Below are 15,262 nucleotides of genomic sequence, written 5' to 3'. Positions count from 1 at the left end.
AAGATTAAACTGTTTATGCTTGATGATAGTTATAATTTCTAAGACCTTTCTAGTTATTTGGGCAGTTAGGAATGTACATAGATTAGAGCACTTATCTGTGACTTGACTTGATAGGATGATATCCAAAAGTAAATTAAATTAAGGCATGAGAGAGATGCACTACAAGAAGGGGAAATGAATAGAATGGAGTAAATTACCTAATAAAGATACCCCCTAATAAGACATACCCCCTACAGGGAAGAGGGGAGGAGAGGTGCTGATAGCAAGGTGGACAGTTTTGGGGGAGGTAATGATTAGGAACCAAACACATTGAACACATGGAGGAAGGATGAGAGAGAGAAGGGGGGGGGAGAACAGGAATAAAATAGGACAGAAGGAAATAGACATAATTATAACTGGATGAAATAAACTCTCTCATAGAATGGAAACAGATAAGTGAGTATATTCAAAACCAGAATCCTAGAATGTGTAATTTATGAGAAACACACACAAAATAAACATGTAAAGAGCTAGAGCAGAATATATTGTTTAGCTGAAGTAAAAAAAGCCTGTAGTAGCAGTCATGATTTCAGACAAAAATAAAATAGATCTAATTAAAAGAATTAAGCAGGGAAACTACATTTTGCTGAAAGGTGCCATATCAACATTAAACATAGGTATATGGAATGGTAAAGCACTCAATTGCATTAAGTCAATGATATAGCATCCCAATTAAAAAGGGTTTGCACAAACAAAACCGATGCAGTTTAGAAGGAAAGCAGAAGGGGGAATTTACAGCAAGTTTCTCTAATAAAGGCCTCATCTCTCACCTATATATAGAACAGAGTTAATTTATAAGAATACAAGTCATTCCCCTATTGGGAATATGAACAGAATATGAACAATTTTCAGAAGAAAAAATCAGATCAAAGTCACAATTAGAGAGATGCAAATTAAAACAACTCTGAGATACTACCTCATCTATCTGATTGACTAATATGTTAGAAAAGGACTTAATATGTACAAAAATATTTATAGCAGCTCTTTTTATGGTAGTAAAGAATTGGAAATTGAGTAGATGCCTGCCAATTTAGTAATGGCTGAATTAATTCTGGTATATAATTGTAATGGAATACTATGACGCTATATCAAATGATGAGCAGACGAATTTTAGAAAAACCTGAAAAGACTTACACGAACTGATGCTGAGTGAAGTGAGCAGTACTAGAACGTTGTACATGGTAACAGCAGTATTGACAAAGTGATCAATGGTGAATGACTTAACTTTTATAAATCAGACAGTTTCAAAGAACTTAGGATAAAAAATGCTGTTCTCCAGAGAAAGGACTGATGGAATCTAAATACAGTCTGAAGAATACTTTTTTTTAAGTTTTCATTGTTGAATTTTTAGTGGGGAGGGTGAGTCTGAGTTTTCTTTCACAGTATGAAATATGTGTTGTCTGACAGCATATGAATATTTTGTTTTAAATTTCTTACCATCAGGGAAGGGGGAAAGAGAGAATTTGAAACTCAAAATTTTTTAAAAATCAGTATTACAATTTGTTTTTACATGTAATTGAAAAGAAATTAATAATTTATTAAAAAGACAAGATTCCTTCAGAAATACAGTTCATATGGGACAGCTAGGTGGCACAGTGGATAAAGCCACCAGCCCTGGAGTCAGGAGTACCTGAGTTCAAATGTGGCCTCAGAAACTTAATAATTACCTAGCTGTGTGACCTTGGGCAAGTCACTTAACCCCAATGCCTTAAATAAAAAAAAATTATTCTCCAGAAATAGTTTATTCAAATAGTTACATTTTTCAATAAATCGCTGTGTAATTTCTTCAAACCTATAAAAGGGATTCTGTTTTTAAAATTTCATCTTTACGGGGTGGCTAGGTGGTGCAGTGGACAGATTTTGTTTTTGTAACATTATGTAGTTTGCAAAAAATAGGTCTGGTCAAACTGGTACACCTGGAGTCAGGTGTACCTGAGTTCAAATCTGGCCTCAGACACTTAATAATTACCTAGCTGTGTGGCCTTGGGCAAGTAACCCCATTGCCTTGTAAAAACCTAAAAAAAAAAAAAAAAAATGGCCATGTTTAGGACTACCAACACTCCCTTCTCTTTACCCCTTCCTATGGCAGTGAACAATACCATATAGGTTGTACATGGATATTTGTGTTTTAACATGTTTCCCTATTAGTCATGTTTTGATAGAGTAATCAGAACTAAGGGAGGAAAAACTTTGAGAAAGAAACAAAAAATAAATTTTTAAAAGTGAACATGGTATGCTTTGCTCTGCATTCAGACTTCATTATTCTTTCTCTGGATTTGGATGTCATTTTCCATAACAGTCTCTCAAGATTGTTTTTAATCATTGAACTTCTGAGAAAAGCTGTGAACTCCGTGGTTGATCATTTCACTATTTGGTTGTTAATGTGTACAATATTCTTCTGGTTCTGCTTACTTCACTCAGCATCAATTCATGCAAGTCTTTCCAGACTTTTCTCAAGTCTTGTCTCTCATGATTTCTTTCAGAACAGACTGAATTACTTCTTATGTTCCACATAAATGACAAATACTAATATAAGATGTAAGCGTATATTTGATCCAAATAAATGATATATTAATGATTTTAAAAAACAAAGTTGGAGGGGGGCGGCTAGGTGGCATAGTGGATAAAGCACCGGCCTTGGAGTCAGGAGTACCTGGGTTCAAATCCGGTCTCAGACACTTAATAATTACCTAGCTGTGTGGCCTTGGGCAAGCCACTTAACCCCATCTGCCTTGCAAAAAAAAAATTAAAAAAAATTAAAAAACAAAGTTGTTCACTAGGTCTAGATTCACACGAAGTTACTTTCACAGTTCAAAACACAAATTATTAAATAGGAAAAACTTTAGAAGGTGACCAATAAGTTAATATAGCAAATCTTAGTTCAAAATGAGAATATGTGGAATACAGTGCCAAAATAGATAATGTAATTTGAAGATATCTTGCAGGATCGAACTGCATTTTATGGACATTATTTAGAATGACCTTTTATTTATTTTAATTTTTTAAATTTATTTTTTACTCCAGGTTCATGCAAAAAGTTTCAACATTTACTTTCCAAAACCTTGAGTTTCAAATTCTCTCCCTTCCTCCTACCCCATTCTTCCCCATTGAGAAAGCAAGTTACTTGTTATAGGTTAAAAATGTGTAGCCATGAAGCACATTACTGCAATACTACAATAGTCATATTCTAAAAGTAAACATAATCCCCCTTCCACTAAGAAAGAGAAACATAAAGTGAAAAAAATGTTCTTCAGTCTGTATTCATACACTTTCAACTCTTTCTTTGGGATGGATAGCATAGAATGGACTTTTATTCAGTGCTTTAGTGGATCTAGCTTTGCCTTCCTGACCTTCTTCCATAAGTTTGTGTTCCTAGTGATAGTTTGCTTTACTAAATATCAGAAATGTGTGTCATACTCTTTATGAAATATAGCTTACATTTACAAAAAATAACTTTTATTATTGAAATTTTTCTTTTTAATATTAGTCTAACCATTTGTGTTGAATATGTTTAATGATTTTTCTTCCTTAATCTTTAGGCATGTGTAGTAAAACGTGAATTTAAGAAGGCAGAACAGTTAATAAAACATGCAGTGTACTTAGCACGGTAAGCGAGCATTATTAAAACTATATTCCCATATAATGAAAACTTGAGTAATTATGTTTTTAAAAGGATTGAGTGGAAAATAGTATATTTTAAAGATACGTCCTTTAAGCCCTTAGATTTTAATTTTGCATATTTTTACAGGGAACATTTTGGAGCCAAACACCCAAAATATTCAGATACACTGCTAGATTATGGATTTTACTTACTCAATGTAGATAATATCTGCCAGTCTGTTGCAATTTATCAGGTATGTTAAAAATTGACATTTTTTTTTTGTCCTTGAATTCCCCACCTATAATCTGTTTACAAAGATTTTGTTTTTGTAACATTATGTAGTTTGCAAAAAATAGGTCTGGTCAAACTGGTATTTATCCACTTTAAATGAATAATTATCAATTTTCTAGAATAATTAAGGTTGAAAAGCTAGCTTATTTTTTTTATTGTTAGATGAAAAGCCAGCATTATAATTAAGCCTTTATTGTGACTAGATAAAAGTATCTTCCTTTTACTTGCCTTGATATTATTACATATTAACTACCATTTTTGAGATATTAAATCAATAAGATTATGGTTAATGTAATTGCTCAAGGGAAAACCACATAACTATTATTTAGTGGCGAAAGCATCCAAGTTGCCCTCCTTCACTAACAGGACGAAGTCAGCTTCATAAAAAAAGTTCTGCATGAACATTTTTGTAATTCCATTCCTTACCCTTTAAGACAAAATCTTAAAAAATTAAACATATGTATATATATCTTCAGTTAAGTTTTTAAAAATAGTCATCAGGTTTAGTTTTAAAATGTAAGAAGCTATTAGCATATTATATAGCTTATAAAATTTGAATAGTAATAATTTTTTAAACGTATACACATAACTGTTTTGATTGGTTAAATTAGAAATGAAATGATCTATAAGTATTCTTGATTAAATATAATTTCTTTTAACAAATATTTCAGACAGCCCTTGATATTCGACAGTCAGTGTTTGGAGGAAAAAATATCCATGTAGCCACAGCGCATGAAGACTTGGCTTATTCTTCTTATGTTCACCAATATAGTTCTGGAAAATTTGACAATGCATTGTAAGTACTTCAGTTCCTCTCCAGCAGAAGAAAAAGTCCTGGAGGCCTCCTGGAGGAGTAGTTTCCTCTAGTGCTACTGGAATAAATATGCTTTACAAAATAACTTTGTACTCCTCTCCTCCCCAAAAGTTAGAAACTACATAGTATAGTTGAATCATTATAGATTGTTTAGTTCTTAATAACATAGGTTCTAAAATCCCTTCTAGGTCTAAATCTATCTAGGTCAACCTTCTTTATTTTACAGATAAGAATCTAAGCCTCAGAAAGGTTGTATTTTTCACAGAATAATAATAATCAAGTTCTTCATTTAGATTTTGCATTTTAATATTAATGTGAGTTATTTATATCCACATTTCTCAAAGTTCACTTGGCACATGTACAATACAAATAATACAGAGTTTTGCTGTAACAAAAGTTATGAGGTGCATTTCTCTTGGATCCTGTCCAAAAAGTTTGATTTTTATAGGAATAAAAGTAAATTATTAAGTTATTTTTTTCTGTTAATGAACTGGTTGATTCTCTAGTGAAGAGTCCCAAGGACAGTGTTATAAATTTGATGCTAAATAATTAAAATTCAACACAGTGCTGCTGATCTCCTTTTAAAAGCCAAATCTATTTTGCAACCGTTATGGTATTATAGATTGAGGATTTTGTTTTTAAGCTACAAACTAATTGATCATAAAATATGATTTAACTCTTATTACAGATTCCATGCAGAACGAGCCATTGGAATCATTAATCATATCCTTCCAGAAGATCATCTTCTGTTGGCTTCCTCAAAGAGAGTGAAAGGTATCTTTTCTAATTTGGTTTTATGGCATTCAAGATTGGAATAATGATTTATTTCTTTTTGTCTGACTGGATAGACTTAATGTAGATACTTTTTAGATTATATGCTAGGCAATATAAAATAGTATGTTTTAAATGATTTGACTATAAGTCTAATAAAGGACTTGTGGTTAATAAAGTTGGTGAGCATTATTGATTATATTTTCAAATTTTGTTGGAGAAGTTATTTGTACTAATTGATATTGTGATATGGATGTAATTGTTTTATTTTGTCAGAATTTCTTGCCAGGCACTGGAAATACCCTACTTTAATCTTAATATTAGGTCATCTCGACCTCATTGTTAAACATGGGTCTAACTTTGTCTTTGCACCTCAGTTTTTGAGCTTTTGTTGTAGCTCCAGAGAGCAGACTTCTTTGTTTATCTTAGAACAGGCACATAGTATATATGTTTGAGAATTAAGTTAGTTCATTTCATTGATGTGTGATTAGAGGTTGGATGTTACAACATGTGATTTCACAGTTTTTTTTACTAGAACTGTGCCAGTACTTTAATATATATTTTAAAATTTGTCTTTTCTGATTAAAATAATCTCTTTCACAAATTTTCAATCAAGTAAAATTCACTAAAATTCTGTGAACTCGTGTAAAAACTAAGAACTTAATGCACAACTATATAAATTACAAATATGTCACTGTTTGAAATGCCAAATGTGAAATGGAGATTAAATGGTGATAATTAGGTACTTCTTCCAAAATTAGATAACCCTAATTTTGGCCCATTATTTTTTTGGGGGGGGGGGCTGTTCTTTTTTTAAAAAGCATGAGTGATTTCCATAGCTGGTTTAGATTTCTGTGTGTTGTAATTTCAATTTCTAGCTGTGAAATACATTAATTTTCTTTTTTCAGCACTTATTTTGGAGGAAATCGCAATTGACTGTCATAATAAGGAAACTGAACAGAGGCTTCTTCAAGAAGCTCACGATTTGCATCTGTCTTCTCTCCAACTAGCTAAAAAAGCTTTTGGGGAGTTTAATGTTCAGACTGCAAAACACTATGGCAACCTTGGAAGACTTTATCAATCTATGAGAAAATTTAAGGTAGAGATGTCTTTGTCTAAAAATTTATCTCCTCTTTTGTGTAGAACAGTGACTTTTGTGTAAGAATATAATGTATTGTGTTTCCCTGCATCTATTAAATCACTCCATAGAAAAGCATGTGAAATAGTCAACATATATCATTGGCAGTTCACCAGCTTCATAATGAATGTTTTTCTTGAGTGTAATGGTTCCTCTTGAGAGAGGGAAAGTGTCTTTATTGGGTACAAGCTACTGAACTTGAGAGCAAGTATAACTTTTTTTGTTGTATTTTGCAAGGCAGTGGGGTTAAATGACTTGCCCAAGATCACATAGCTAGGCAATTATTATTAAGTGTCTGAGGTCAGATTTGAACTCAGGTCTTCCTGACTCCAGGGCTGGTGCTTTGTCCACTGTGCCATCTACCTGCCCCAAGCAAGTAAAACTTAATTCCTTACAAAGAAATTTTCATTTGAAAACTGGATGTCAGTTTGCCAGAAATTTTATAGCTGGAATTTCTGTTTCAGATAGGATTTGGATTAGACCTCTTGATGGCCCTTTCTACTCCTTAAAATTCTGGAAATGTGGGGTGTTTCTGAATTTTGATGGATCTTGGCTTAATTGTCTTTCAGGAAGCAGAAGAAATGCACATCAAAGCAATTCAGATTAAGGAGCAACTTCTTGGTCAAGAAGATTATGAAGTGGCCCTTTCAGTGGGACATCTGGCTTCTTTGTATAACTATGACATGAATCAATACGAAAATGCAGAGAAACTTTACTTGAGATCAATAGCAATTGGTACATCATTTAACTTCTTTCCAGTTCACTTGACTAAATTAAGCAACATATCATACAATATTTTTCCTAAGAAGAATTACATTACAAAAATTTTAATCATCTTAGAACTACTATGGATAAAAACTACCACTGGAGTATACACGAATCATACAATTTGCCTAAAAGGGACTCGTATGCATCAATTTTGGACCTAGTTTCTTTTTAACTGTATAATATTCTAGATTAGCAAAGGAGGTAATTGACTGGTTTAAATCAATCATATAAGTACACTTTTAGATAATGCTTCAGTGAAAAATAATAGATTTAAAATCTTTGTACATTTTGTAGTGTTTTATGAGATGGACAGATTAACTCCATTATTAGTATTGAACTTCATATGGGGAAAGATAAAATTAAAATGTGAGGTCATTGGCTGACACTCTTCATTAAAAAATCTAACACCTTTGGTATGTTTGCTATGTAGGATAAATAATTGTTGGGAGTTATAGTGAAATGGTAGTTTTATGATATCCTTCAGAACCAGGAAAGCTAATTTGGAGAACCTTTTTTCTATCTATGTCAGCATAATTAAGTAATTTAACCTTTTTTACTTTTGGATTCCTCTGTTAGAAATATTTCCTGTTATTAAAGAACAAATTTAGTTGGAATTTCATCTATAGAGATTTCTGTAAATTGATAGGCACCCAATTTGCTTGCATACTGTTGTATATATGTGCAACAAATGTGATTCTGTGTTGTGTATATGTTGATGTGTGTGTGTGTGTGTGTATGTATGTGTCCACATATACATATACACTTTCAGGCCTTTGTGGAGAATCCATTTTATATTTGTACAATAAAAGCTTACATCTTTTAACTGGATATAATTAGGACTATCCCAACTTGTTGTTTGTTCTAAGGGCTGGATGAAATGAATAATAGGCTTAAAACTATCTTATAGACTTTAAGTTCCTTATTACCATTAAATAGTTTCCTTCTTTCTCAAAAAAGTTTGCCTCTCATAAACTAACCATGTAAAACAGTTTAAGTTAAAGAAACAGATATGATTAGATCCTAAAAAATGTTTTTATTCCTTTCAAAAGGATAAAAGCTCCTGATATTAAAAACTGATTTGTTCTTATTGAATATGTAATTATAGTTTTGCCCAAGTTTCTTTTCTTTCTTTTTTTAGGGAAGAAACTTTTTGGTGAAGGCTACAGTGGACTAGAGTACGATTATCGAGGTCTCATCAAACTTTATAATTCAATTGGCAATTATGAGAAAGTATTTGAATACCACAATATTCTTGCCAATTGGAATCGCTTGCGGGATCGTCAGTTTTCAGTGACAGATGCTCTGGAAGATGTAAACACCAGCCCACAGTCCACTGAAGAAGTGGTTCAATCTTTCCTGATGTCTCAGAATATTGAAGGACAGAGCTGCTGAGGGTGAACTTCAATTAACCAATTTACCTTTTCCCAGATTCTAGGGGAATTCATACTGTGAAATCAAAACCATGTAGTTTTCTGGGACTGGAATTTGCGTTGAAACACTGGTCCAGTCCATTGAAGACCCTGTTTAAGACCCTGTTTGGGTAACCCCTGTCTCACAGAGTGCCCATAGGCATAAGCGCGTAATCAATTTCTTATCAGCATGTACAGCATGTGTAATAGTCTGGCTCACATTTTCAACCTAGTAGAACAAACACTAGAAGATCCTATTTTTTTCTTTTTCAAAGGAAGTCATTTTGCAGAGAGCCTGCAAGAAAAACCCTAAATAAAACTATTTAAGAGTTTAAAAGAGTTGCATTCTTATTATGAAAGGATGATTTTAACAACTGTTTTTAACAAATAATTCTTCCATGTGGAGGTATTCAATACTGTATTGTAAAAAGATTTTATGGAAAACAGTCTTTATATGCAATATAGAAAAGTTAATCACAAATACTAATGAAAGAGGATGCCCTGAGTTAGGTTTGGCTGCCTTATTAAGGGAAGTAGAGAAGAACCATTCCAGAAATGTGTTGTGAACAACATTATGTTGCAAGGGAAGGACTGTTAATTCATCTGAACTGGACCAGTGTTGATCTGTAAGTAATAGAAGATCTGGTAGATCAGCAATCTTAGGTTTTTTTTTTTTTGTTTGGGTTTTTTTTGGTGTTATTTTTGTTCGGAGTTTTTTGGTTTGTTTTTTTTTTTTTCTGGTACAGCAAAGTGGAAACTCTTACAGTTTTTCATGAAAGGACCAGGAGGATCTAAAGAGGACCAGTCTTTATAGCCTGAGGTTATTTGGACCAGTTGCTTTAATTTAATATTTCTGCCCCTGAATATATGCTTTATCAGTAGGGTGATTTCATTTAGATGTATGATGATCAATGATATACAAAAATTATATTCATGTAATAGAGTTTTTTGAAAATAATAGAAATGAAGTTGGCAGTGGCATGGCTTTAGTAAAGGTACACAAATGTTGATGCCATAAGCAACCATAGAGATGCTTAAATATATACTGCAGCCACTCCCCTCAGCTTACCAGTATTTGAGACAGTAACATGTATGCTGGCAAATAATTTTGTGGAAAAATCCAGTTCTGTGTATGGGGACTTTATAGTACTGTGCATTTTGTAGTAGAATGGGGTCCTTGAGAAAAGGTAGAAATAGAGGGAGGAGGAATGGCCCCAAAGTACAATAGATCTTTTAGTGATGCTTCATTTCTGTGGTGAATAATCATAGGACCAGAAACTTTTGCTAGAAAATCATCAGTTAATTATAAAGCTCCCCTAACACTATATGCCTGTTTCACTAGCTCGTCTTAATTTTTTTTGTTTATTGGGTTTTAAGGTGATTTTTTTATAATTCAGTCAAATTATTTAATATTTGGGTAATATACAAATTTGAGAATGTTTATGTTATGTAGCAATTTAGAAACAAAAAGTTTTTTTGCTATTACCTCAATTCTTATTATAGTGGCACAAATTGTGCTTCTATAGTTAAAAGTCTGGGTTTTCCCCCCTATTTTCAGGGGTTTTCATGATTTGGCTATTGAGATTTTACTTCTAGCTAAAGCTTGGAGTGATACTTGTATGAGTGAATGTGTTTTTGTTTTTAACATTAGGGGTGGGGTGGAAATCTTTATCTCCCAAGTTGAGTGCAAAAAACCATTGATTTCAGACACTTTAAATTACTAAGCAAAATTTTAAGTTACTATTTTGCAGTCTATTAGTTTTGCAGGGGACTTGGGGCAGGGAAGAGAAATGCAGGAAAGATTCCTAATACTGGTATTTAATGTAGAAATTTGGTTTTACTAATTGCAAAGGTATCTTAATTTTTTAAAATTATGAATTGATTGCATTGGCATATCAGCAAAAAAAATGTGAAGCTGGTTTTAGTCATTCAATCTGATGTCAAAAGCCAGCTTTTTAAAAAACCTACTAGTAGTCCATGTAGTGTATTCAAGCTGTTTAGCTCTGTCCTAATGAATAATGGTAGTTATTTAAATTCCCCCAAAGATAACTTACAGGATAGACTAATCCTTCTTTTGGTCTTTAAAGAGTCATTTGTTGTATTGGCAACATAGGAATGACTAGTATAATTTTTTTTTTCCACATGGTGTTTCCATGCTTCTATGTTTTAAAATTAACCCCCCAAGGGGTGGCTAGGTGGCACAGCGGATAGAGCATGGGCCCTGGAGTCAGGAGTACCTGTGTTCAAATCCAGCCTCAGACACTTAATAATTACTTAGCTGTGTGGCCTTGGGCAAGTCACTTGACCCCATTTGCCTTGCAAAAACCTTTAAAAGTAATTTTAAAAAAATGAAGGATAAAAATTAACGCCCCTCCCCAATTTTTTTGGTGGGGAGTGTTTAGAGGGAGGGTTACACACACACACACACACACACACACTCTCTCTCTCTCTCTCTCTCTCTCTCTCTCTCTCAGAATTTAATCAAGTAAAAGACAATTTCCCCAAAATTCATTATCAGTTTCTGAATTTACTTAACTTTGTGATAAAACAGTAAGTTATCCAAAGTCTAAACTCAGAAGGCTATATTTCAAGTGGTAATAACCAAGCACTACTTCCTTTCAGAAAAATGTTAGTATTTCTTGGGGTATTTGCCTTTGTTCTCCAAGGAATTAAAACTGAGCCCTTAATATCATTTTGATGTAAGTTACATGAACTCATATACCTTCATGATTTAATGCAAACTTTCCCATTTTCAGAGAAAGAGAAAAGGTGAAAATAAAAGAGGGACTTGTCAGTTTACTGTAGTAATTTCTGATGTTAATGAGGAACAATCCCTGGTAAGTGTAAGTTTTCTCCTTTAATAGGGGAGCATTATGTGATGGAAAGAGATGAATGTGACCATGTGACCATGATTTAAAGAGTGAAAACTTCAATGAACTAAATAAAATTGTGTTATGCTCACTCAGTACTTGGAAAACATTTCGCTTTTGTGAATTCTCTAATGGTTATGTTGTATTCAAAAGCTTTAGGGTTTTGGGGGAGTGGATGAATTCATGAGTGGACCTGGTTCTTACCTTTTCTCTAATTTTATTCCTGCTCTTCCCCAGTCATCCATCTGAGGTTTAGCACTGCTGAAGTTTAGCACTGCTGAAGTTGAGTGTGTTGATAAGCACTCATTAGACACTAGCCTATTCCCATTCAGCCCTGCATTAAGATTAGGGTTTCACATGTTTTCTTAGGCTGTAGGCTGTTGTGGTTCCCCCAGGCTGGGGGGGGGGTGTTGTGGAATTGCCATCTATTACCAACAAATCTCTGCCGCTGCTTTGTAGAAGGACACTCACTACTGTTTGTTATCTAGATACCTGTTTAAACTTATTGCACACAAGGTGGATTTTTATTTGTGGGGTTGGGAGGAAGGACTTAAAAAATTTTTGTTGGGCCTAATTTATTAGAAAAAATGGGTCATTGCTTATGATATCCTAAAAATGATTCCCCCAGATGCTGAATTGTGCTGCTTCTAAAGTACCAGATGATGCATATTCTACTTCCTATTTTCCCAGTGCTGGGATTAATTTGAAACAGGGATTCATTGAACAGCAAAGTATATGACCTGGTCCTTGACTTTAAATTTCTATATTTTGTTGCCTGTGCTGCCTACAAACTATATTCATGTAAAACTTCTTGCCAGAAAAATGCTTACTTGTAAGCCCAGATCTCCTTTTGAGGTTTTGTTTTCTTGTCATAGAAAAGAACTCAAATTTAAACCTTTGACTTTGTATAAACTCAATTCTTGCCAAGAAAAAATGAAGTTTAAAAAAACCTGAATTCTAGATTAATCACCACATTGAAGAGTACTAGGTATGCATTTGTCCTCAAATCTCAGGAAAGTTTTAGGCAGTGAAACCAGTTTTTCCTTGTTGGTGATTTTGAAGGAGTGTGCTTTTGTTTTTAACACTATTTAACACTATTTTAGTTGCAATCTTGGGTATCGATAGCATGAGTGGCCTTAGTGAGTTTGTTGAAGTGCACATTTTTTTCAAAGGTAAATTTTAAAATGATAAAAGTATATATATATACCCATATATATATATGTATATGTATATATATATATGCTATATATATAGATATCTAGCAAACTTGGTTTGTGGTGCACAAGTTAAGTGTTGGATCACTAAATAACTGTTGCAGGTACCATTTGTGTAACATTTTTCATTTATGTACATTCCTTTTATGGGAAGCTATGTTGCCATGGTAACTAGAACTTTACAGTTTAGTTCTACTCTTGCGGTGTGAATGAATGCTACATTTATTAAATATTACCAGGTTCAGTACTATTTTTATACTTATTGATACAGGGGATTTTAATTTAATGGGATTCTTTTAAAAAAATTAAAGTAGTTGCTTGGCTATTAAAAGCAACTTACTAAAAATACCATAAGTGAGAATCCCCACTAATAGTGCCACAGTAATTTATATAGACATATCTAGGTCATTACTAGATTTTGAAGACAATTCTTTGTTGTGTCAAGAATAACCTTTCGTATCATACTTCGCACAGACTTGTAGTGCCCAACATTATTTGTAACCATCAAACCATATTGAGTATGTTTGTAACCAGCATTGTGATATTCTGTAATTGTATTGCTAAAAATGAATTATTGACCTAATAAATAGTGTGTTCCTGCATTCATAGTATCTGTTTCCAATTTAGTTGTGATTGTCTGGTTTGGGTTGGGATCCCTATTATATTTAATTGTTCTGAGGGAGTGACCTGCCTCAGCAAACTTTAGAAGATTATGGATATGGTGAGTAGAAAGTTGGCCTGAGTCAATGTTCAGATCCTGTCTCTGACACATAGACTCTGACCCCTTTAACATCTTAGTTTCCTAGTCACCTCTCTAAACAAAAGCTATATACAGGATGCTGAGGTAGTTTCTTCATCTGGGAATTGCCTTTAAGTCTAGTGCCTGTTTCTTCCTAGTCTCTGCATTGTAAATTATTCAACTTTAAAACTGCAAATTATTCAACTTTAAAACTGCCCTTGATTTAAGAGCAGAGGATGAAGATTGCTGGTTGGGGAAGGAAAGGAAAAGGAGGATATAAGCACCTACTATATGCTAGGCCTTATGCTAAACAGTTTGCAAATAACATTTCATTTGATTTTCACAACAACCCTGCAAGGAAGGTGTACTTATTATTCCAATCTTTTCATTTGGGCAAACTCAAGTAGAGGTTAAATGACAGGCGCAGGATCACACACATCTAGTAAGTATCTGAGGCTGGATTTGAATTTAGGCCTTCCTGACTCCAGGCCCAATGCTCTCTCCATTGAACCACTTAAATTCCTAGCAGAACAAATGTTTCACTGTAATAATCACTTAAACCTAATTGCCTCCCTCTTCCCCCACCCCACCCCCAAAAAGATGTGTGTATGCTTACCCCTCAGATTGAGAATGAAAAGTGAAAAAAATAAAGATTTGGAGTTTCTTTGCATTGAATAAATTGATTACCATATCAAGTTTAGTTATCCAAGGTAAAAAGAAAATTCTACACAGATTTTGCCTTCTTTGTTTTAACAGTAGATGATTTGTAGTTTTTGTATTTCCTTTCATCTGTTTTATGACTTTATATCCTATATCTTCCCGCTTCTGTTTGCAGGGGAGAGATACACACTCTGAAGGTAAATTGACAGTGCCATAGCAGTCACTTATTTTTCAAGAGCTTTGACTTGGTTCCTCTCTGCCTTGGAGTTTTACCAGAAAACAAGGGAGAAGCTTTAAAGATACTAGTAGATGCTGTACAACTAGAGATCAGATACACGGAACTCCCCAGATCAGTGGATGAGACTTCAGTCTGACCCTTGACTTCAATCAGACTCACAAATCTGTTAGCAGGAAGAAATGGGTGGGTTGGGTTGTCCTCTTAAAGGTCAGTTCTAATTATATAGAAGCAATTTCAGTTGATTTGCTGTTTAATGATTCTTCTATGGAAATATGAAAATCACAGGATAGGAAAGATTCTTTAAAAAAGAAAGCAAAACCCTCCCCCCTTTCCTCCAGATCTATGATCCCTAATTCAAGCACTTTGTCACTTTGTCTCTGTCATTGAGAACATGTAGCAAGACATGGATTGATTAAAAAGATGTAAATTCAAATTGTTTTTAGCTTCATCAGAAATATTATTCTTTAATATCTTTTGTGTGTGAGGTGGCGTAGTGGATAAAGCACCAGCCCTGGAGTCAGGAGTACCTGGGTCCAAATCCGGTCTCAGACACTTAATAATTACCTGTGCGGCCTTGGGCAAGCCACATAACCCCATTTGACTTGCAAAAATTAAAAAAAATATCTTATTTAGGTCTTATAATGTCAAGTTTCTCTTCTGTGCTTTTCTCCTCAAACCCTTAAAAAGACCTCAGAGTTTGCCCAAGGTTA

At 33.7% G+C, this 15,262-nt stretch overlaps 1 protein-coding gene across 1 annotated transcript in view; it reads left to right on the top strand.

Moving 5' to 3' along the window:
• Positions 1-12,125, top strand: part of APPBP2 (amyloid beta precursor protein binding protein 2) — a 65,470-nt gene extending 53,345 nt beyond the window's left edge. Inside the window, exons 7-13 of the mRNA XM_074223540.1 lie at positions 3,579-3,646; positions 3,788-3,893; positions 4,603-4,727; positions 5,434-5,519; positions 6,425-6,615; positions 7,224-7,389; positions 8,561-12,125. Of these exons, the coding sequence (XP_074079641.1) occupies positions 3,579-3,646; positions 3,788-3,893; positions 4,603-4,727; positions 5,434-5,519; positions 6,425-6,615; positions 7,224-7,389; positions 8,561-8,814 (996 nt within the window). The 3' untranslated portion in view covers positions 8,815-12,125. The remainder of the gene's footprint in view (positions 1-3,578; positions 3,647-3,787; positions 3,894-4,602; positions 4,728-5,433; positions 5,520-6,424; positions 6,616-7,223; positions 7,390-8,560) is intronic.
• Positions 12,126-15,262: the final 3,137 nt, after the last annotated feature.

This window comes from Macrotis lagotis, chromosome 2 (genome assembly GCF_037893015.1).
Source record: "Macrotis lagotis isolate mMagLag1 chromosome 2, bilby.v1.9.chrom.fasta, whole genome shotgun sequence".
Classification (NCBI taxonomy): domain Eukaryota; kingdom Metazoa; phylum Chordata; class Mammalia; order Peramelemorphia; family Peramelidae; genus Macrotis; species Macrotis lagotis.
The sequence above is the reverse complement of the archived record's forward strand: the minus strand, read 5'-3'. Positions and strand labels throughout refer to the sequence as shown.